The sequence below is a fragment of the Heptranchias perlo genome, chromosome 28 (assembly GCF_035084215.1).
Source record: "Heptranchias perlo isolate sHepPer1 chromosome 28, sHepPer1.hap1, whole genome shotgun sequence".
Taxonomy (NCBI): domain Eukaryota; kingdom Metazoa; phylum Chordata; class Chondrichthyes; order Hexanchiformes; family Hexanchidae; genus Heptranchias; species Heptranchias perlo.
The window spans coordinates 6,924,239-6,947,905 of NC_090352.1; the positions used below are offsets into that span (position 1 = coordinate 6,924,239).

Sequence of the window (23,667 nt, forward strand, 5' to 3'; positions counted from 1 at the left end):
CGGGGTCCACGGCGCTGTCCTGCGCGTCGGTCGGGCTCCGCATGCGCAGTACGATCTGTCAGCTGGAGGCTCTCTAGTTAAAGGGGCAGTCCTCCACTGACAGATGCTGCAACCAATGGGACAAATTGCAGCATGGAGCAGCCCAGGGGGAAGGCTGCTCCCAGTTTAATGATGCCTCACCCCAGGTATCATCAGATGGGGTGAGGAGGAGGGGGAGGACACAGATCTTCCCCCCGGCGGGCGGGAGGAAGCGGTCTGCCTCTGCCACCAAGAAGGCCTGGCTCGAGGTGGCAGAGGGGGTCACCTGCGCCACCAACATATCGCCCACCTGCATACAGTGCAGGCGGTGCTGCAATGACCTAAGTAGGTCAGCCGCAGTGAGAACACGAAGTCTTTCCCCTACACTCCGTCTGCCACAACACTGCCCCCACCCCACATCTCCTTCGGCACCGCCAACATTATTCTGTCACATCACCCTTCATACCCACTCACACCCCATCCTCATCTTACCTCCACCTACTCACCTCGCCAGTACTCACCCTGCCACTAACACGCAACCCAATCCTCATACAATCTCATTGCTCCATCCCATACTCACCCTCTCGTGCATCTCCCTCACGGCCAGCCTCACTCAACCTGCCACCACCTGTGCTGCAGCCACAGGGCATGCATCACATATGTGCAGTAGGCAGCGTAAGGCAAACGTCTCGTCAGCATGAAGGGGGTGCACAAGGGTGTCTGAGGGTTTGTCATGGGTGTTACCCATATTGAATTTCAGAGCAACAAACAGCACACATTATATTGACACCACCACTGCCATGTCTCCGCGAATCCTGTCCGTTGTGTCCAATAATGCCCGCTCCTGGGTATCACTATGAGGACCCACCACTGATGCCACCCATCGTGTTACTGCAGAGTAGGTGCAGGTGTATTTGCAGGGCTCGTCCGCGCAGACGACTGAGAGACATCGGCGGTGTAGCCGGCTGCACCCTGGAAGGATGCGGAGGAGAAGGTGTGGAGGGCAGTGGTGACTTTGCCAGCGACAGGTAAGCAGTTGGTGCTGGGGCCAGCCAGGAGCAGCTCGGCATGAAAGACGCTGCAGATCTCCACGACTACATGTCGAGCGAATCTGCGCCTCCCTGTGCACTGCTGCTCGGAGAGGTCCGGGGAGCTGCGCCTCGGTCTGTGGACCCTGTGGCAAGGGTAGTGCCCTCTGCGACGCGTCTCTCTCTGCGGTAGCCCTCCCTCCTGCTGTGCAGGTGGGCGTCCAACAACACCGTGTTGGGGGGATCCACGTCTCTGCGGCGGACGGCGTGGACTGCGAGGCTGCTGGTGCTGGTCATGCTCTTCGTCCTCCGAGGGTCTCCACACACCACCCAACTGGCAGGTGTTGGTCTGAGGGGTTGTGCAGGGTAGGTGTGTGGTTCCTCGGACTGGGGCTGCGGTTTCGTGTCGGTCTGTCCTCTGGCTTGGCGGGGGGTTGTGGGGGGCAGGGGTTGCCCTATGTGACGCGGTGGCCTCCTGCGTGGGTGAGGGCTCTCCCCCGTGGGGTGCACCTTGGCACCTGCCACAGGCTGCTGGCTGCAACACGCCTGGTTGGAGGGAGACTGTTTCCCCCAGTGTGGGAAACTCACTGCCTTGAACCGAAAATCCCACACTTCCTCTTTTGACAGCTGCTTCAGCTCATTAACTGACCACAACGAGCAAGGTAAGTACTCTCAAGTGGAACCCCGCTGGCTTTAATTGCCTGCGGGATTCCCACCAGCGGGGCTTGCGCGCGCAGCCCCGCACGTCAGCGCGGTACCCGGAAGTGGCCGGGATTTCGTCGCGATCCGGTTACGTGACCGGATATCGGGATTTTCGGGGCCACCCCGCTGGGAACCCGCCGGAAACACGATCCTAAAATCGAGCCCATGAACTTTTCTCTTTCAGGTGACCACTAATCTGCTTTAGATTTCCAGTATTTTCTGATTTTATTTCAGATTTTCAGAATTCATAGTTCTTCTTTCTACTTGTGCTAGCTGGGCTCTCTCCGGTTTAAGATTCTGAAGGCTTTTGTTTACAGCTTTCATATAAAACCAGTTGAGTTATTGATGTACAGTTTATTACAATTTTCAATATAACATTTTTTAAAACATCTTTAAAATATTATTGAAACATTTTACACATCAGATTGATTTAGTACACAGTATATATTATACCTAGCCCTTTAGAATATAACCTTCTAGAACTATTCAGATTGTAGGAGTTAATGCTAATGATTAAGGCTACAAATTAGGTATTTGATCTAATCCAGGTGTAGCAAAATCTTTTTTAATCTTTGGAGCACTGTCTACCATGTAAATGTGTGGTCAGTGCACTGGAGATGAATTAGGACTATATAATAGTGCAGTCATTATTGATCTGGTAAATCTGTATGTTCCCTTGTCCTTCCTTATATGATTAAATCATAAATAACATTTATTAAAAAAAAATTGAGAATGCGAACAGTCCATTCGAAGATTCATAATTATCATGTAAGATCATGCCTAGAACCGGCAGAGATTGTTTCCATTTTCCTCCTGTCTTAACATTACATCCATGTCCCTCTAAATACCCACAGAATAAAATGGTTCCCCTGATGTTCTGGGGCTAGATGCGTTGCTCAGTGTCATACAAATCGGAAGGACGCAGGTTCGATACCTGGTCTGTGCTGCGTTAGCTGATCTCAGCCAGGATGGCAAAGCGGATTGCTGCAACTGGCCCTAACACTTCTGTGCCAGGCCTCCTGATTACCAACCATGACCCCTGCTGGAAAGGGTGGAGGTGTGTGGGCATTTGTATTAATGCCCCTGTGGATGAATATTCTGTCTAGGCCCATACGTGAACATCCACTTGGGTGAGGAATGACACGAGTTTGCACATTTGGGGAGGAGATAAGAAAATTGGAAAAAATAATTAAAGATTATATCAGCACAGTGGAAACTCGCCTCGTGTACTTTAGCAATAATCAGCCCACCACATTTCACTGAGTCACACAGCTGCCAGGGCACATTATAATGAGTGAATGCAAGTACATTATCAATTGGAGAGCGCTCTGATGGACGGATCTCATGCCTTCATGCCTCTGGGGAGTAGAGTTTAACAAGATGCTGCAGTTCAGAAGGGTAACCTGTCACAGGACATCGCTGGTGGCGTTTTACGTAGCTGTAAGCACATCGGTAACAAAAGACGTACCCCGAGGTCGCCAAGGCAGTGTCGTTCGTCCGAATCTTGTTGCACAAAGGACACATGGTCTTCAGTCTAGGCAAAGTCTTGTCCGTCAGCCTGTCAAAGTGCACCGGCGGGGGAGGGGTTGGGAGGGAAGAAAGGGATTTAATTGTCTCCTGGTTTTCAGACGAGTACCACCATTCGAGAAATTGCAGGAAAAATACACCCACGGATACACCCGTTGATAGGGACATGGCCACGCCCCCCACCGCTTTACCGAGGAAGGAGGTCAGCTTTCCAACCACACTGTAGAGAGGGAGACAGAGAGAAGGAGGTTAGAATATATGCACTGCAACTTAAGAAGGTGTTCTAATCTACTATTCCATGGAATGACAGAACTTACGCTATTGCCCGTAATCCAACGCAACTATGGCTAGTTCTTAATTTCATGGGTGGCATCAAGGGAGATGTCAAGCAAGAACCTTCAATCGTGTACCTCTCAGCACCAGGCTTCTCTTTTCACTCTTAATACCATGATTTTTAACCTCATGTTCCCTGATATTTGAATCCTTTACCCCAGTGAACAATTTGCCTGAATCCATTTAATTAATTCCCTTCAAATTTGAAAACCTCCCTTAGGTCACCTCGAAGTCTCCTCTTTTTCCAACGAAAAAAGGGTGTTCAGCTTCTGTAACCTTTCTTTACAACTTACATTCCTAATTATTGTACCTTAACTCCTCTGATGCTCGTAACCGTGCTCTTTCCCTACCTTTCACTGGACGAGGGAACGCTGACGGAAGAGGAGCTTTGCTCGATGCCCTGCAGATCCGCAGGGGTCAGGTTCCCCAGGCGGACCCCAGCTGCTCGCAGCAGCGGTGAGTGGGACTGCGTTCTCCCGAAGATGTACAGGAGCCGGTAGATCAGGAACCACCCCTCCCAGCCCATGTTCACGAAAGGGTAGGCCGCGAGGAAGGCCTTGTACAGGCGCTTCCAAGAGGACTCTGGGAGATGTATGGCGTAGTCATCCTCCTCTCGCAGCCTGGCAAACAGTCTGTCCAGTTTGACTTTTACATACGGAACGGCTATTATCACCAAGAGAGATCTCCAGTGCTGAGTCCTTGGGAGCCCATGGCTAGCCAATCTCCAAAGCCCACTGCCACCGTCCAGCGGAATTCTTTTCAGACTGTAAAAGTTTTCGGAGAAGGAAGCACTGGTCCGGGATAGATAGTGGCGCTGAAGCAGGAGGTCCAGCAGCGCATAGATTTCGTCAAACCATCGCCATAGAAACCCATAACGAGCAGGGTTGGATTCTGCAAGCACCTGAAAGAACATTTTATGTTACTGTAAAGTCACCCACATCAAGCCCCAGGGCTCCCAGTCAGTCAGAAATAACACACTCAGAAGTAAGTTTTGTCCATTTCTGGATAGGTATCTTTTCATATTTGAAAAAGCAATTGAAAGGGAATGGGGAAAGGGCATGGAAATAGGACTGGGTGGAGAGCCAGCACATGTGTAATGGCCTGAGTGGGCGCCTTCTCTGCTATTAAATTCTATGATTCAATAATATACCGATTGTTTGCCATTTCGATCGGCCAATCCTTCTGCCTCTCATCTGCATCATAATTCATAGAGCAATATGATCCATTGCAGAACAAGAAAAGTCCAACAAGCCTGTCTTTTTTTCATAGATCAGCCCCTCCATGCCTGCCCTCTCACTATACTTCTCAATCTCTCCTCTCTAGAAACACATCCACCTATCTATGGTACCCATGTTTACTACTGACTTCATTGGCCTTCCCTGGTAACTTACTTCACAATTATATTTACCCTTTGGGTGAAAAAGTACACACCCCCACCTTGTCTTCTCATGTGTTAACTTGTGTCCCCTTCTCCACAGTGAATTATTTATCTGGCTCAGCTTTGTCCATTCCCTTCATAATGCTGATCATTTCTTTCATTTGTTTACAATCAGTGTAATGATGCACATTGTGCTGGAATACAATACCGTGTGCGGCATCAGCATCACAAAAATGGCACACACCTCTCATTCGCCTCCCACCCTAAATGAAAGATTGGCAAACACTTTTCACAAAGACCATGCCTCTTTAAATTTCTAACAATCATATCATAATTACATTACAAATGTAATCTTCAAGTGATAATGCCATTGTGCATCGGATTAGAATGGAACGTCCTGGCTCTCAATATTATCCATGACATTCATTACTGGAAACAAAACAGTTTGATGGTTAAAGCTAACAGTGGCCCTTAATCCTATCGCCTGTTGGAAAATTCACGCAGACATTAGGTGAGGGCAGGGCCAGGCTTGTCTGTGATACTCCCTCCCCAATTGTATCATACGGCTACCAGGATGCTGGAAGGTGAAACAGGTGGACCTTTGTCCTTTTTCATCTAGCAATTCCTATGTTTCTATTAAGAATGGTCATTTGGGTGACGTACCCGAGAACAACGAGCACCCATGGGACTACACTCTAGGAGTCAGCACCTTTTCATTTTTATGTGATTCAATCTTGTTTCTCAATGCACCAGTAACACATGAAACTGATTAATTGAAATTTGGGTTGTGTCTGGAGGGAGAGCATTTTGACTCGCATAGTGAAGTGTTTATGGTTACTATCCTATTACTGATAGGAGAATTTGAGATGAAGAATCCAGAGGAACGCACAACTGTACTTTTCCATTGCAATTATGGTTTTGTGACAGCATCATCTCTGTCAGTCTGAAGCTGAGGCGGCGAATCTGCCATGGAACAAGTCACGGAAGTTGATATTTATAGCCAAAAGCAAGAAGGAATTTGTACTTATAAAGCACCTCATCTCATGGTCAGGATGCTGAAAAGTGCCTTACAACCAATGAATTACTTCTGAAGTGCAGTCACTGTTAGGCAGGTAAATGCAGCAGTCAATTTGCACAGAGTAAGGTCCCAAAAACACAAATGAGATAAATAACCAGATAATCTGCTTTTGGTGATGTTGGTTGAAGGGTGAATGTTGGTTGGGACAGCAGGAGGTCTCTCTGCTCTTCAAATGCAGTCTGCTCCCCATGGTTCAAGAAACTTGATTCAAGTTGTCAGGAGCGCCCTGGGGGTTTCTATCTACCTAAGCAGGTGGAAGGAGACTCGTTTTAATGCATTGTCCCACAGAAGAGAATCAGCACAGCATTGCAAGTACCGGCTTATGATCCTGCAACCGGTGGGCACCACAGGTTATAAAGTGTCTTCTAGGCACAAATAATAATATTGTAATTTAATTGGTAAGGTTACTTTCAGTTTTGTTGCTTATTTTAAACACCTTAGTTTAATTGGACCATTTGTTTATTTATTTGATTAGCTGTGCCCTTGAAGGTGTACTTAGAATCATACAGCACAGAAGGAGGTCATTTGGCCCCTCATGCCTGTGTCGGCTCTCTGAAAGAGCTATCCAATTAGTCCCACTCCCCCATTCTTTCCCCATAGTCCTGCAAATTTTTCCTTTTTAAGCATATATCAAATTCACTTTTGAAAATTACTATTGAATCTGCTTCCACTACCCTTTCAGGCAGTGCATTCCAGATCATAACAACCCGCTGCTTAAAAAAAAATCTAATCTCCTCCCTGCCTTTTTTGCCAATTAATTTAAATCTATGCCCTCTGGTTACCCACCAGTGGAACCAGTTTGTCCTTATTTACTCGGTCAAAACCCCTCATAATTTTGAACACCTCTATTAAATCTCCCCTTAACCTTCTCTGCTCTGAGGAGAACAATCCCAGCTTCTCTAGTTTCTCCACATAACTGAATTCCCTCATCCCTGGTACTGTTCTGGTAAATCTCCTCTGCAGCCTGTCCAAGGGCTTGACATCCTTTCTATAGTGTGGTGCCCAACATAGTCTAGCTGAGGTCTAACCAGAGATTTATAAAGGTTCACCATAACTTCTTGCTTTTGTAGTCTATGCCTCTGTTATAAAGCCAAGGATCCCATATACTTTTTAAACAATTTTATCAGCTGCCACCTTTCTGTACATAAACTCCCATGTCTCTCTCTGTTACTGCATCCCCTTTAAAATTATATCATTTTGTTGACTTTTCCTTCCAAAATGCATCACTTCATACTTCTCGACATTAAATTTAATCTGTAATACATCTGCCTATTTCACTAGTCTGTCTATACCCTCTTGAAGTCTGTTACAGTCCTCCTCTCTATCCACTACTTTTCCAAGTTTCGTGTCATCTGCAAACTTTGAAGTTATGCCCCCTACACCACTTGAGCTGACTCTTGTCAAATGACACTGGGACAACTCAGTGTCAAACTTACTGGTCCATTGAAATAGTCCCGGACTCGGTGACCTTCCCTATCGGCTGCTGGCACCAACAAACCCCGAGACATTGGGGTCCGCACTGCACCTAGCACCGCCCCTTTCGGAGGCCCGACCTTCTCCTGGGAGAGGGGCTGGGCCCATGACACCGAGACCGTCGGCAGCTGAGCCTAAGACCTCGGTGCAGCCGGGACAGGTTTACCGCCCACGGTGCCGGGCCTCTCGGCCGGGCTGACAACGCCTCCCCATCCCGCGGTTCCGATCACGCCTCCCGCCTCCCGCCTCCCCTCACCTTACACGCGTGTTGCGCCGCCGGCCTCACCGCCGACATCAGCGTGTCCTGGGCCACCACCTCGAAGATGGAGGGTCGGCCCGCGCTCCCCGACAGCCCCGCTGTCAGATGGGCCCCGCGCTCCGCCATCACCGCCCGTCTCCCGGGGCAACCGCCTGCACTCGGGAACGCGCCTCCTCCCAACCCACCGGGAACGCGCCTGGGCCGCTCAGCGCAAGGCCACGTCACTAAAAGAGGCACCAGCCGGGAGCTTGTAAACTCCGGCCCGGAGTCGCTGGAACACGGACCGGATTCTAATGCAACGCGGCCCGGATCCTAATAGAATGTGACTCCGATTTCGCAGTCTAACGGGACGAGGTCCGGATTTTGGTGAAACCTGCACTGGATTCTGGTGTAAACAATTTTACAACACCAAGTTATAGTCCAGCAATTTTATTTTAAATTCACAAGCTTTCGGAGGCTTCCTCCTTCCTCAGGTAAATGTTTGAGGAAGGAGGAAGCCTCCGAAAGAATACCTGAGGAAGGAGGAAGCCTCCGAAAGCTTGTGAATTTAAAATAAAATTGCTGGACTATAACTTGGTGTTGTAAAATTGTTTACAATTGTCAACCCCAGTCCATCACCGGCATCTCCACATCATGGATTCTGGTGGTGCGCACATTGCTGATTGTGCTGGCACTGAACTTGGTCACAGGAGCGAGTGTCCCGGGAAATAGTGACGGTGGTGGGACTCAGGTCATCGAGTCTGCATAAATGGAAGGAATGGTCCTATATCTATGGTTGTTGGTGAGGAGGTAGACAGAAAGCAATAAATACGGGAGTGCAACAGAAGGCCAAATGTGCAAGTGTACAATCCAGAAATCAAAAGATTCCAGACCGTCAAGCTTCACTGATTTTGAATCGTTTGTTTTTTTTAAATGTGACCTCTTGTGATATATGTCACTTTTTAAAAAAAAAATTCTGCATGTTTTAATCATCTCCGTATACATGTCAACCATCAGAATTTCACACTTGAGTCAGCATTTGTTGACAATATCACTGGATAATGGGCCTCAGTGTCCTTCCCACCTGATTTCTATTTGCAATCAAACCAGCCACTGCATGTTGTGGGGTGGGAATTCTCACAAGAACAGGAATCCCAGCTACAATATCCAGTAACCAAAGTCATTTCCAGCAGGACTTGGGTAGGAATGGTTCATACATAGACTATACAGCACAGAAACAGGCTATGGGGCCCAATCGGTTCCCCTCCATCTAATCCGATCAGTATATCCTCCTATTCCTTTCTCCCTCACGTGTTTATCTAGCTTCCCCTTAAATGCATCTATGCGAGTTGCCTCAACTACTTGTGATGTCGGTGATGGACTGGGGTGGACAAATGTAAGGAATCTTACAACACCAGGTTATAGTCCAACAATTTTATTTTAAAATCACAAGCTTTCGGAGATTATCTCCTTCGTCAGGTGAGTAGTGAATGAGAGGTTCTCAAATCGCATATCTTCTATTAGGCTGGGACGCCATCACACCAATCAAAGGTGTCGTTGGTGTTCAGACAGGTTAGCCACGGAAAACAGTAGGTCCCAGTATGCTGAATACACAATGTGTCAAATTACACAGACAGAGAGAAAGAGATCCGAAAGGCAGAGAGAGAGAGAATTTCCAGTTGTATTAAAAACAGATAACTTTTTTTTCCCTTGCTGGTGGGGTTACGTGCAGCGTGACATGAACCCAAGATCCCGGTTGAAGCCGTCCTCATGGGTGCAGAACTTGGCTATCAATTTCTGCTCGACGATTTTGCGTTGTCGTGTGTCTCAAAGGCTGCCTTGGAGAACGCTTACCCGAAGATCGGTGGCTGAATGTCCTTGTATTCCCCGACTGGGAGGGAACCCTCCTGTCTGGCGATTGTTGCGCGGTGTCCGTTCATCCGTTGTCGCAATGTCTGCATGGTCTCACCAATGTACCATGCTCCGGGGCATCCTTTCCTGCAACGTATGAGGTAGACAACGTTGGCCGAGTCACAGGAGTATGAACCATGTACCTGGTGGGTGGTGTCCTCTCTTGTGATGGTGGTATCTGTGTCGATGATCTGGCATGTCTTGCAGAGGTTGCCGTGGCAGGGTTGTGTGGTGTCGTGGACGCTGTTCTCCTGAAAGCTGGGTAATTTGCTGCGAACGATGGTCAGTTTGAGGTTGAGTGGCTGTTTGAAGGCGAGTAGTGGAGGCGTGGGGATGGCCTTAGCGAGGTGTTCGTCATCATCGATGACATGTTGAAGACTGCGGAGAACATGGCGTAGCAACCTCACGATGCTCCACTTTTCCAGCTTCTACCCTAACCACGTCAAAGAGGCCATCCCCTATGGACAGGCCCTACGAATACACAGGATCTGCTCAGACGAGGAGGAACGCGATGGACACCTACAGACGCTGAAAGACGCCCTCGTAAGAACGGGATATGACGCTCGACTTGTCGATCGACAGTTCCGACGGACCACAGCGAAGAATCGCATAGACCTCCTCAGAAGACAAACATGGGACGCAACCAACAGAGTACCCTTCATCGTCCAGTACTTCCCCGGAGCGGAGAAACGACATCATGTTCTCCGCAGCCTTCAACATGTCATCGATGACGACGAACACCTCGCTAAGGCCATCCCCACGCCTCCACTACTCGCCTTCAAACAGCCACCCAACCTCAAACAGACCGTTGTTCGCAGCAAATTACCCAGCTTTCAGGAGAACAGCGTCCACGACACCACACAACCCTGCCACAGCAACCTCTGCAAGACATGCCAGATCATCGACACAGATACCACCATCACACGAGAGGACACCACCCACCAGGTACATGGTTCATACTCCTGTGACTCGGCCAACGTTGTCTACCTCATACGTTGCAGGAAAGGATGCCCCGGAGCATGGTACATTGGCGAGACCATGCAGACGCTGCGACAACGGATGAACGGACACCGCGCAACAATCGCCGGACAGGAGGGTTCCCTCCCAGTCGGGGAATACTTTAGCAGTCAAGGACATTCAGCCACCGATCTTCGGGTAAGCGTTCTCCAAGGCAGCCTTCGAGACACACGGCAACGCAAAATCGTCGAGCAGAAATTGATAGCCAAGTTCTGCACCCATGAGGACGGCCTCAACCGGGATCTTGGGTTCATGTCACGCTACACGTAACCCCACCAGCAAGGAAAAAAAAAGTTATCTGCTTTTAATACAACTGGAAATTCTCTCATTCTCTCTCCCTCTTTCTGCCTTTCGGATCTCTTTCTCTCTGTCTGTGTAATTTGACACAATGTGTATTCAGCATACTGGGACCTACTGTTTTCCATGGCTAACCTGTCTGAACACCAACAACACCTTTGATTGGTGTGATGGTGTTCCAGCCTAATAGAAGATATGTGATTTGAGAACCTCTCATTCACTACTCACCTGACGAAGGAGATAATCTCCAAAAGCTTGTGATTTTAAAATAAAATTGTTGGACTATAACCTGGTGTTGTAAGATTCCTTACATTCAACTACTTGTGGTAGTGAGTTCCACATTCTAACCATTTTCTAGGTAAAGAAGTTTCTTCTGAATTCCCTATTGGATTTATTAGTTATAGAAGAATCATAGATACTTACAGTGCAGAAGGAGGCCATTCGGCCTATGGTGCCTGTGCCAGCCAAGAAAGAGCTATTCAGCTAAATCCCGTTATCCAGCAAAATCCCACTTTCTCGCTCTTGGTCTGTAGCCTTGTAGGTTACGGCACTTCAAGTGCATATACCAGTACGTTTTAAATGATTGAATCCTAGTGACTATCTTATATTTATGGCCCCCACTACTGGTCTCACCTGCAAGTGGAAACATCTTCTCCATGTCTACTCTATCAAACTCTTTCATGATCTTAAAGATCTCTATCAGGTCACCCCTCAGTCTTTTCTAGAGAAAATCTCTCTTGATAGGTATAACCTCTCAGTTCTGGTATCATCCAAGTAAATCTTTTTGCACCTTCTTCAGTGCCTCTTATCATTTTTATAATATGGAGACCAAAACTGTTCACAATACTCCGTGTAGTCTAATTAAGGTTCTATATAAGTTTTAACATAATTTCTCTCTTTTCAATTCTATCCCTTTAGAAATGAACCCTAGTGCTTGGTTTGCTTTTTTTATGGCCTTATTAACTTTCATTGTTACTTTTAGTGATTTGTGTATCTGTACCCCCAGATCTCTCTGCTCCTCTACCCCATTTAGACTCACTATCCAAGCAGTATGTGCCCCCCCCCCACCATACTCTTCCTACCAAAATGTAATACCTCACACTTACCTATATTGAAATTCATTTGTGCAATTATACACCTATTCTGCAAGTTTATTAATGTCTTCCTGTATTTTGTTGCAGTCCTCCTCAGTATTAACTGTACCCCCCCTCCTCCAAATTGTACTTCTGATTCCAGAGTGCAAATCATTTACGTAGATGATGAACAACAGTGGTCCCAGCACCGGCCCTTGCGAACACCACTTCCCACATTTTGCCAGTCTGAGTAACTACCTTTAATCCCGACTCTCTGTTTTCTGCTTTGTAGCCAGCTTACTATCCATTCTGCTACTTGTCACGTGAGTCCACATGCTCTGACCTTAATCATGAGTCTACTATGCGGTAACTTATCGAAGGCCTTTTGAAAATCCAAATATTACTACATTACCCTTGTCTACCCTTTCTGTTAGTTCTTCAAAGTATTCAGTAAGGTTGGTCAAGCATGACCTTCCCTTTTTGAAATCCGTGCTGACTACTCTTTATTGTATTTTCGGTTTCTAGATGTTTTTCTATTACATCTTTGAGTAAGGATTCCATTATCTTTCCTACCACCGACATTAAACTAACTGGTCTATAGTTCCCTGGATTGGTTCTATCTCCCTTTTTAAATATAGGAATCACATTAGCTGTCCACCAGTCCTTTGGCACTATTCCCTTTTCCACTGAATTTTTATATATAAGTAATAGTGCCTCTGCTATCTCTTCCCTAACTTCTTTTAATATGCGCAGATGCAATCCATCCGGACTGGGGGTTTTACCCCCTATAAGTTTGATTAGTTTATCAATTATCTCCCCCCTTTTTATCTTAAATGTCTTTATATCTTTTTTTGACCTGTTCTTCTAATGTCATGCTCATCATGTTAGTCTCCCTGGTAAATACTGAGGCAAAATAATTATTTAATATTTCTGCCATTTCACTGTCATTACCTGTGAGTTTATCCTGTGCATCCCTTAGTGGCCCTATCCCTATCCTGATTTTTCTTTTGTTATTTATGTATCTGTAAAATACTGTACTATTTCTTTTTATATTCCTTGATAATTTAATTTCGTAGTTTCTCTTTGCCTTCCTAATTGTTTTTTTAAACTTCTTCCCTTACCTTTTTGAATTGCCTTTTGTCATGCTCTCCTTTGTTGTCTATGTACTTAGTGTGTGCCTTTTTCTTTAGTTTCAATTTTGCCCTTATTTCTTTCTTCATCCAATGCTTTATCATTACCGGCTAGTTTCTTCTTGCTTTTAGTGGGACACATTTCTCCTGGATTCTATTGATCACCATTTTAAATATTCCCACTGCTGTTCCCTTTCTTTATTTATCAGTACATTTTTCCAGTTTATTTTCTCTAGTTCCATTCTCATCCCCTGAAAATTAGCTTTTTTCCAATTTATTACTTTGGTCTTTGTCTTTCTTATGTCCTTCTCAATCTTTATCTTAAACCTTATTGTGTTGTGATCTCTATTGCCTAGATGTACCCCTACGCTCACTCCTTTTATCTGTTCTCGTTCATTTCCCAACACTAGATCGAGCAGTGCTTCCTCTCTTGTTGGGCTTTTTACATACTCGGTAAGAAAGTAAGAAAGGAGTCCTGTACACATTGTAAAAACTCTATTCCCTGTACCTCTTTACCAACCTCTTCTTGCCAGTTTATTTGGGGGTAGTTAAAATCTCCCATGATTATTATTCTACGCCCTTTACTCATTTCACATATTTGCTTACATATTTCTTCCTCCAGCTCCATTCCACTAGGTGGTCTGTAGAATCTCCTATTAGCGTGATTGATCTCTTATCTTTTATTTCAATGCACATGGATTCTGTTTCTAACCTTCTGTTAATTATGTCCCTTTTTTCTACTGCCGTTATGTTATCTCTAATTAGTACAGCTACTCCACGCCCCCCCCCCCCCGCCACCTTCCTTCCCTCTCCTTCCTGATTATGTTGTAGCCTGCAATATTTAGCTGCCAGTCCTGTTCTTTATGTAGCCATGGTTTCGGTTATGCCTACTACATCTGGTTCCTTGATAGGGATTATTGCCTCCAGTTCCCCCGTTTTATTTTGGACACTTTGTACATTGCTGTACAGGAAGTTTAATTCATCTTTAATAGTTGTTCCATTTACTTTATTTTTAACAATCCTTTTATACTTCTGATTTATAATTGTATTTGTTCCTTGACTGTTTATGTTATTCCTTACTCTGGCCTTACCTTTACACTCATCTGTTTATTTATTTTTAAACTTTTGCTATTGCTACCAGATCCCTCCCTGGTAAGGAGGGATGAGATAAGAAGGGGGAGGGGGCAGCATAAATGGATGTCAATGAAGGGAGGGACAAGGCAGATGTATAGTGATGAAGGTGAAATGGATGGCAATGAAGGGAAAGGCAAGGGGGAATGGATGGTAGTGAAGGGGAGAATAGATAGTTATCAATTGAAGGAAGCAGAAACTGGGAGTGGTGCTTTGGGGAAGAAGAGAAGTGAAACTGGAGTAGTGCTTCCAGGGAGGAGAGTGCCAACATTAACTGGAGAGGAAGTGGGGAAGGAAAGTGCCAGCTTAAATTTGGGGGGATAGGGTGGAAGGGTGTCAGCTTGAACTGAATTGGGGGGGTGGAGTGCTTCATGAACTGAGGGAGGAGGAAGGAGTGCAGGCTTGAACTGAGGAGGGTAAAAAGACTGCCAATTTGAATGGGGATGAAGGAGAGCACCAGTCTGAGCTGGGTTGGCAGGAAAGAAGAATGCCATGTTGAATTGCGAGGGAGAAGTGTGCCAGAATGAACTAGGCAGGTTGGAGGAGAGAGCGTCTTTGTGAATTGATGGGACGCAGTGTCTCTGTGATCTGGGTCTGGAGGGGGCAGAATGACTTCATAAACTGGGGCAGGAAGTTGGATGGGGAAGAGTGACTGTGGGTAACTTTTGCGTAAATGATGTTCTGTGCCTCCTCATCCTTCTCGGCTTCTCTACCATCCTCCTCCAACGTCTCTTCTCCATTGTCCAGTTGAATGGGACTGCCCTCGTTTGGTTCCACTCTTAACTATCCAATCACAGCCAGAGAATCTCCTACAATGGCTTCTCTTCCCGCCCTCGCACCCATTACCTCTAGATGTCCCTCAAGGATCTATCCTAGGCCCCCTCCTATTTCTCATCTACATGCTGCCCCTTGGTGACATCATCTGGACATGACGTTAGGTTCCACATGTACGCTGATGACTTCCTGCTCTTGTTGCCGGCATAGGCACAATGGGCCGAATGGCCTTCTGTGCTGTAGGATTCTATGATACCTCACCACCACCTCTGCTGACCCCTCCATTGCCTATGTGTTGTCAGACTGCTCGTCCGACATCCAATCCTGGATGACCCGCAATTTCCTCCAATTAAACATTGGGAAGCCCATGTCATTGCCTTTGGTGTCCTTCACAAACTGCATTCCCCAGCCATAGTCTCAGGGTGAACCAGACTGTTTGTTACCCTGACTCTAAGCTGAGCTTCCGACCCTTTATCTTTTATCTTTTGTATCACGATGACCATCTACTTCCACCTCCATAACATTGCCCGTCTCCACCACTGCCTCAGTCCATCTACTGCTGTAATCCTCATCCATGTTTTTGTCACCTCTAGACTTGACTATTTTTAATGCTCTCCTGGCCGGCTTTCCATCGTCCCCCTTCCATAAACTTGAGCTCATCCAAATCTCTGCTTCCATCACACTTTCAGGCAGTGCATTCCAGATCATAACAACCCGCTGCCTAAATTTTTTTCCTCATCCCCCACTGGTTCTTTTGTCAATTATCTTAATTTAAATGGTTTTCCCCAATTTCCCTCATTAAAACCCTTCATAAATTTGAACACCTCTATCAGATCTCTCCTTAAGCCTCTTTCTTCTAATGAAAAGAGCCACAGTTTCTCTAGTGTCTCCTCATAACTAGAGCCTGTCATCCTTGGCATCATCTTAAGTGAATCTCTTCTGCACTGTCTCCACAGCATTGACAGCCCTCCTTAACTAAGGCGCCAAAAAAGAGGTAAAATCAGGTGTCTGGGCTTCCTTTTGCCTATTTTTGATTGGAGTAAATAAGGAGAAACTGCTTCAAGTGGTGGAAGAGTCGGTAACCAGAGGTTACAGCTTTAAGTAGATTGGCAAAAGAGCGAAAGTCAACATGAGGAAACATTTTTTTATGCAGCGAGTTGTAATGATCTGGAATGTACACTGCCTGAAAGGGTGCTGGAAGCAGATTCAATAGTAACATTCAAAAGGGAATCGGATAAGTACTTGAAGGGAAATAATTTACAGGGCTATGGGGAAAGAGCAGGGGAATGGGACCATTAGCTAGCTCTTTCAAAGAGCCGGCACAGGCATGATGGGCCGATGGCCTCCTCCTGTGCTGTACCTACTATGATATTTTTATTTATTCATTGGATGTGGGCATCACTGGCAAGGTCAGCATTTATTACCCATCCCTAATTGCCCTTGAGAAAGTGGTGGTGAGCCACCTTCTTGAACTGCTGCAGTCCGTGTGGTGAAGGTTCTCCCACAGTGCTGTTAGGTAGGGAATTCCAGGATTTTGATCCAGCGACGATGAAGGAACGGCGACATATTTCCAAGTTGGGATGGTGTGTGACTTGGTTTACAGCAGTATCATGCAGAATAGATGACGGTGTAACAAAAATAGGATGTTCCCCCTGTTTGGTAAGTACATATATGTATTTTGAAAAAGTTGTGATGATCCAACTCTACAATGAATTCTACTCACTTTCTTTTATTTTGAAAAATTGCACTGTAATTGCAATCCTTGCGTACTTTTTTTTTACTCGTTCGTGGGATGTGGGTGTCGCTGGCGAGGCCAGCATTTATTGTCCATCCCTAATTGCCCTTGACAAGGTGGTGGTGAGCTGCCTTCTTGAACCTTCTGTGTGGTGAAGATTCTCCCGGAGTGCTGTTGGGTAGGGAGCTCCAAAACTTTGACCCAGTGACTATGAAGGAAAGTCAGGATGGTGTGTGACTTGGAGGGGAACGTGCAGGTGGTGTTGTTCCCATATGCCTGCTGCCCTTGTCCTTCTAGGTGGTAGAGGTCGGGGGTTTGGGAGGTGCTGTTGAAGAAGCCTTGGCGAGTTGCTGCAGTGCATCCTGTGGATGGTACACTGCAGCCACTGTGCGCCGGTGGTGAAGGGAGTGAATGTTTAGGGTGGTTGATGGGGTGCCAATCAAGCGGGCTGCTTTGTCCTGGATGGTGTCGAGCTTCTTGAGTGTTGTTGGAGCTGCATTCATCCAGGCAAGTGGAGAGTATTCCTTGTAGATGGTGGAAAGGCTTTGGGGAGTCAGGAGGTGAGTCACTCGCTGCAGAATACCCAGCCTTTGACCTGCTCTTGTAGCCACAATATTTATATGGCTGGTCCAGTTAAGTTTCTGGACAATGGTGACCCCCAAGATGTTGATGGTGGGGAATTCGGCGATGGTAATGCCATTGAATGTCAAGGGGAGGTGGTTAGACTCTCTCTTGTTGGAGATGGTCATTGCCTGGCACTTGTCTGGTGCGAATGTTATTGCCACTTATCAGCCCAAGCCTGGATGTTGTCCAGGTCTTGCTGCATGCAGGCTCGGACTGCTTCATTATTTGAGGGGTTGCGAATGGAACTGAACACTGTGCAATCATCAGCGACCATCCCCGTTTCTGACCTTTATGATGGAGGGAAGGTCATTGATGAAGCAGCTGAAGATGGTTGGGCCTAGGACAATGCCCTGAGGAACTCCTGCAGCAATGTCCTGGGGCTGAGATGCTTGGCCTCCAACAACCACTACCATCTTCCTTTGTGCTAGGTATGACTCCAGCCACTGGAGAGTTTTCCCCCTGATTCCCATTGACTTCAATTTTACTAGGGCTCCTCGGTGCCACACTCGGTCAAATGCTGCCTTGATGTCAAGGGCAGTCACTCTCACCTCACCTCTGGAATTCAGCTCTTTTGTCCATGTTTGGACCAAGGCTGTAATGAGGTCTGGAGCCGAGTGGTCCTGGCGGAACCCAAACTGAGCATCGCAGCCAATGAAGTACTTTGGAAGTGTATTCAATCCTCACGTAGGAGAAACACGGCAGCCAAATTTGCGCACAGCCAGCTCCCACGAACAGCAAATGATATAAATGACCAGATAATCTTTAGTGATGTTGTTTAAGGGAGGAATGTTGGCCAGGATGCAGTGAAGAGGCCAAGCCTTCCTCTCTGTGGCTCTGACCCTTTCAGACAGGATCCTAATCCAGCTTCCCTGGTAGAAGGTGGTGGTGCTGATTGTACAACATATGGGTGCAGATTGTAAGACGGTCAGTGCTGCGGGGAGGGTTGCTCGGTGGTGCCTGCATTACACGAGGGTCATTGAGTGTCCACAGCACCAGGGCTGCCTGCTGCTCAACCCCTCCCACTCTCCCCCGCCCACTTCCGGCTCGGCCTCCCGGGGACCGCTTTGCCCGGCACACAGCGCTCGCTCCTCCTTCCTCCCTCCGGGTGTCTCCGGCTCCAGCTCGGCTCTCTCTCTCTCTCAGTCTGCCCGCCCGCCCGGCTCCTCACAGGTCGGTCTTTCGCTTCTCAAACCTTACCCTCTCTCTCTCTCTCTGCCTGCGGACCCCGGGTTCCGGCCTAAGCTGCCTCCAGGCCTCGCTCTTTCCTGCCGGGGCTCCGCCCAGCCTCGGGTTGGCTGGGCTGATCCCCACTCCCTTTCCCCCCCCCCCCCGCCCCAGAGGCTGGGGGAGGGGTAGGTGACGGCCTGCCGGTGCCCCCTGCCCCCCCCCTCTTTTGGGCAGGGTCTGTAATATCCACCCAGCTGGTGGGATCTGCACCCTGGCCACCGTGCCCGGCTCGTGCCCACGATGTTGGTAAATATCAGACCCTTTTGCCCCCCCCCCCCCCCCCCCCCGTGCACCCTAGACAGCCAGCGAGGGCTCGCAGGTGGTTTCCGAAAGCCACCGTAGCCGTGGCGAACGGCTGCTGTCGGTGGCGTTGGCTCTGCCATTTTGTTTTCTGACCGTCGGTGCAGCTGCGTGTGACCTTCCCCCGGCACCGGGGAGGATCTGCGACCGGAACGAGAGGGGCCCCGCGTCTGACTTTGCGTTAATCGTGCAAGTGTTGTCGAATCCACCCTGCAGTATAAGTGGAGGATTTGATGTCCAGTGAACTGGGTGGGCTATGTAGGCGAAAGGCATGCGTGGTGTGGTTTCCTGGATGGTTTTCCATCAATATTGTGTCACCGCTGTTGTATCAGTAGCAGTGGCTGCCGCTGTGAGATTAAGGGCTCGAATTGCTGCAGCCCAGTGGAACAGAGGCAGAGTGTGGCCTTTTGGAGGGGCAGTGTGTTCTGTCGCTTGGCAACCAGGGTTGATTCGGATACCCCACAGGTTGAGTGGGAGAATTGATGGCCTGCAGCTCTAGCGCGGGTGAGGTAGTCTCAGATGACAATTAGTAGGGATAAAGCTCCCTCCGACCATCGTTATCAAATTATTTCAATAGTAAAATAGATCTTAGAGACATCGAACTGTGTCAGGCCCTCAAAGTGTAAACTAATCTACAGCTGAAATCTGTGTGGAGACATCCCCCCCCCCCCGGGAATGAACTCTAGGGGTTAAAAGCACAGCGTGGAGCCGTGCAGAACTGAAGATCCCAAGCTGGATTCTGGATTCCAGATCTGCGATGAGTTAACTGATCTCTGACAGGGATGCAGCTGGACTGTTTACATTGGTCTCAGTCCCCATGGGCTAGGGAAGGGGGAAACAAACAAACAAAAATAAACAGTCCAGGTTCCCACTCCTGATTGCTGTCCAGAAACTTTTAGCGCAACATCCAATTTCCAGTAAGGCAGAATCAGACTTGGCTGTGACTCCCCCATAGTTGAATAGCTCACAGATTCTCACAAAGGAAGAAAGGCCACTTGGACAATGAAAAACAGTCAGCAGTGCCATTGTAGGTTTTAACCTTTCCCACCTGTGCGAGGAGTTAAGCTGCACAGCAGGGTAAAGTATTGGTGGTTACAGGTCTTTCACTGTTGGCGGAAGCAATTGGAGGTGAATTGGGATCATTGTGGTATTTTGCAATACAATATTGGTACCAATATGCTAAATAACTCCTGCATTTATTTAGCCCTGCTAACATCAAGAACACCCCAAGAAACTTCTTAGCGATGTGCAAGAAAAACAGATGCTGATCTAGGAAAGGAGAGTCTTGGTGGTGGGGGAGGGGGTTGCCAAATACTAAATTACGCTCTGTTTTTAATCCAGGATCCAATTTTACTTTGCTCTTTTTTTTCCTTCTCTCAAAATTTAATCCCTCCCTTTCCTATCTCTCCTGAGGGTGTTGACCCAGTGCTGGATGTCCTTCGCACCGCACCCTAGTGACCAATTATTCACGTTTGAACCTTGAGGGAGAATGAATGCTCGGCTATTAAAAGTCCTGGATTACATGTGTTCTCAAGAGAATGTCAGTGATCTGGCAGAATTTTAATTCCTATTTTTGTATCTAGTTGATATTAACATTTTATAAATTGTCTAACGCCTGCTGGTTTTTCAGCAATGTTTAATCATGCATCTTAAGAAGAAGGAAAGGCTTGTTCCTACTCTCTTTTATCTTCAATAGCTTACAAGTGGAGATATTTTCAGCATATTAAAATCTCAGCCTTCACAGGCTGTAAACTGTTGCTAGGATAATGACCTGTAACTTGCTGATGAGCAGACACGTGGCTGGATGAAGTCATCCCTGTTTCTGGCTACAGTAGTGAGTGTGAAGTATGTGAGCAGGCTTTTAGTGGGTACCAGGAGGCAAGCCTTTGTGATCAAAAGCTGCAGTGGTTTCCAGTGCTGTGAGGGGTTGCTCTTTAAAAAGGCTGTAGTGATCTTATAGATGCTCGGGGTGGGGGATGGCTTCTGTGAGAGCAAGTGAGGGCAGTTTCCACTATACTGAACTGTGGCATGAATCCAGGAGTCCCTGCGATGGACTTGATTCTCAGTCGGTACCTGCAGCAGTGGAAAAAAAAAAGCAAAATGAACCTGTGAGTGTTTAGAACTGGCAACATCCTGGGGCAGCTTCAAGATTGTTCCAGCACATTGTTAATAAATTAATATTTTAGATGAGTAAAAAGTGCTAAAAAACTGTATAGTTGAGCCAACTGCAGAAATGGGAAAGGTGATAATAATTCCGCTACACAAATGAATGCTCTCCCTGCTGGTCCGTGACCTGTCATGTGATAGTCATATTCAGGCAAGTGCGATATTTAGTTCAGAGTCCCTGCTCAGGCCTGGTGTTGGCTGCTGAGGAGTATTGGAAAGGCCAAGCCCCTCGTTGCTGTAATCGGGGAAAGCTCCTCTTGCCACCTGTGTTTTTGCTGAACGTAGGTTAAAAGTTAATCCCGTTAGCTTCTGCCAGCCTGACTGCACTGACCATCTGGCAGCACTGGGCACCCCCATTTGATCTGCAGCTGGCTTTAGTTGAGGTTCTCTGGGATCCTGTAGCACCCTGAGGCTAAGATGGGTGCAGAGCTTTGAAGACTTCATTGGGATTTGCTAGCTTATTGGGTTTTACCCTGCTTAAAGGGGAAGTTGTTTCAATGAAAGAACTTCCCCTTTTATGTCTCCTGACTACAGTGTGCCACAAATCTCCCGCTTATTGGAAGAAGTGATGAATCACGTAGAAATTACAACAGAAACAGGCTGTTCAGCTCAACCAGTCCACGTTCATGTTTATCCTGCACATGAGCAGTAGTCCTAATCTCATGTGCCCGCCCTGTTCCCAGATCCCTTTATCCGGCTTTGCTTCAAACACCTATCAACCATTTCGTAAATATTGACATGGTCTCTTCAATTACTTACATTGGTTGTGCATTTGAGAGCCTCAATCCTCCGTGTAAAAATGTTTCTCCTGCCCTAATCCTAACCTTGGTTCATCTTATATTATATCTCTGTTCTCTTGTTCTCAACCCCTCAATCACTGGAAACAGCCTATTTCTGTCTACTCTGCCTCATCCCTTCATAATTGTAAATATCTCTGTCAAATCATGCCTTAACCTCCTCTGTTCTAACAAAAACAGGCCCAATTATTCAAGTCCTTTTTCATATTTCTATTTCCTCATACCAGGCAACATTCGAGTGAATCTGCACTGGACCTTCTGCCCCAAATATGGTCTCACTAAGGTTTTATATGGTTTTACCATTACATCTTGAGTTTTATATTCCATACCTCTTGCCATAAAACTTAGTATTTCACTAGCTTTTATTACAGCCTTATAAAGAAAAAGAACTTGCATTTATATAGCGCCTTTCACAACCTCGTGACGTCCCAAAGTGCTTTAGAGCCAATAAAGTACTTTTGAAGTATAGTCACTGTTGTAATGTGGGGTGACTATTAACGTCCTGTGAACCTGATCCCCGAAATCCCTCAGCTCTTCTACATCACTCAGCTTTCCTCCATTCAAAATATAATTATTACTTTTAATTTTTATTTACTAAAATGTACCACCTCACATTTACTGATATTGAATTCCATCTGCCACTTCTTTGCCTGTTCCACCGTCTTTCAGAACTATTTACTTTTTCTCCCATTTTAGTATTGTCTGCGCATGTGGACCCCAGTGCCTCGATCCCTGTCTCCAAATCACCAGTGAACAAAAGCGGTCGGCGAGAGTTTACTGCCTTGCTCCGTGTCAGCTGAGCTCCCGGTCAGAATGCAGGAAGAAAAAGGATACTGATATCCGCTAGGTCTGTGCAGGTGCCTGCTGACCGAGCCTGTGGGTAACTTGTACTGCTCAGCTCCTCTGTTTGACTGTAGGTGTCAGTTCTCTTTGCTAGTGAGGACACCACAATGTAAATCACGGCTGCTCCTCTTGTAAGTCACCAGTTTATACGAGACACAAAGACACTTTGCAATGCCCCTGTTTTCAAAGAAATCCCAAGTCCTATTATTAACATTTTACAGCCAGCACTGAAGAGGAGACTTTCATCCCTTCAGTCTTTGTTCCAATTGTAAGGACAGTGTGATTTACCCATCACACAACTTTAACCGTGACAGATTTAATTTCCGACCAACAATAGAATTTCTAGGGTTAGGAGGAATTTTGTTTCCTTCAACAGAATTTATTTGTTTCCGTTCGTATTTAGCTGCGTCCTTTCTTAAAACAGTTTATTATGTAAATGCTATCAATGTGTAATAAATTAAGGAGAATACATAGGTACAATGAGAGTACAGTAGTGTAGTAGCTATGGGGTCTTGAGGTCATTATTCACCACGGCAAGGTGTGAAATTTCATTGACCCAGATCTGGCAATCTGTGGGCTAGCACCAGAAAATATGACCATGAAAGCTGATGTTTTGTTGTAAAAACCCAACTGGCTCACTAATGTCCTTTAGGGATGGGATCTGTCGCTCTTCCCAGGCCTGGCCTACTTGTGACTCCACACTCTACGGTTCACTCTTAATGCCCTCTGAAGTGCCCAAGCCAGCCACTCTGCTGTAATGACCAGGGCAACTAGGCATGGGCAGTAAATTCAGCCTTGCTGTTGGCCACACCCCGAGAACAAATTTAAAAAGAAAACAATTATGAAGAAAAAATGAGTACGATGAAT

The 23,667-nt window shown here is 46.8% G+C and overlaps 2 protein-coding genes across 5 annotated transcripts in view; one reads left to right on the plus strand and one right to left on the minus strand.

Moving 5' to 3' along the window:
• Window positions 1-2,087: 2,087 nt before the first annotated feature.
• Window positions 2,088-7,971, minus strand: pex12 (peroxisomal biogenesis factor 12). 2 transcript variants are annotated; one of them, XM_068007978.1, is made up of 3 exons: window positions 7,794-7,971; window positions 3,959-4,509; window positions 2,088-3,495 (listed from the first exon to the last, which is right to left on the minus strand). In XM_068007978.1, exons 1-3 carry the CDS (start codon window positions 7,920-7,922, stop codon window positions 3,099-3,101), a joined length of 1,077 nt encoding a protein of 358 aa, XP_067864079.1. In that variant the 5' UTR covers window positions 7,923-7,971; the 3' UTR covers window positions 2,088-3,098. The 2 variants fall into 2 exon arrangements, with proteins under 2 accessions (XP_067864079.1, XP_067864081.1); XM_068007980.1 differs by lacking the exon at window positions 7,794-7,971 and adding an exon at window positions 5,650-5,864.
• Window positions 7,972-18,517: 10,546 nt separating this feature from the next.
• The window catches only part of ap2b1 (adaptor related protein complex 2 subunit beta 1), a 201,366-nt gene continuing 196,216 nt past the window's right edge, over window positions 18,518-23,667 (plus strand). For 2 of the 3 annotated variants that reach the window (XM_068007981.1, XM_068007983.1), the window contains exon 1: window positions 18,518-18,637. The gene's annotated coding sequence lies outside the window, so the exon portion shown is untranslated. Of the gene's footprint in view, window positions 18,638-22,653; window positions 22,805-23,667 lie in introns of all 3 variants that reach the window. The other variant, XM_068007982.1, reaches the window with a different exon arrangement.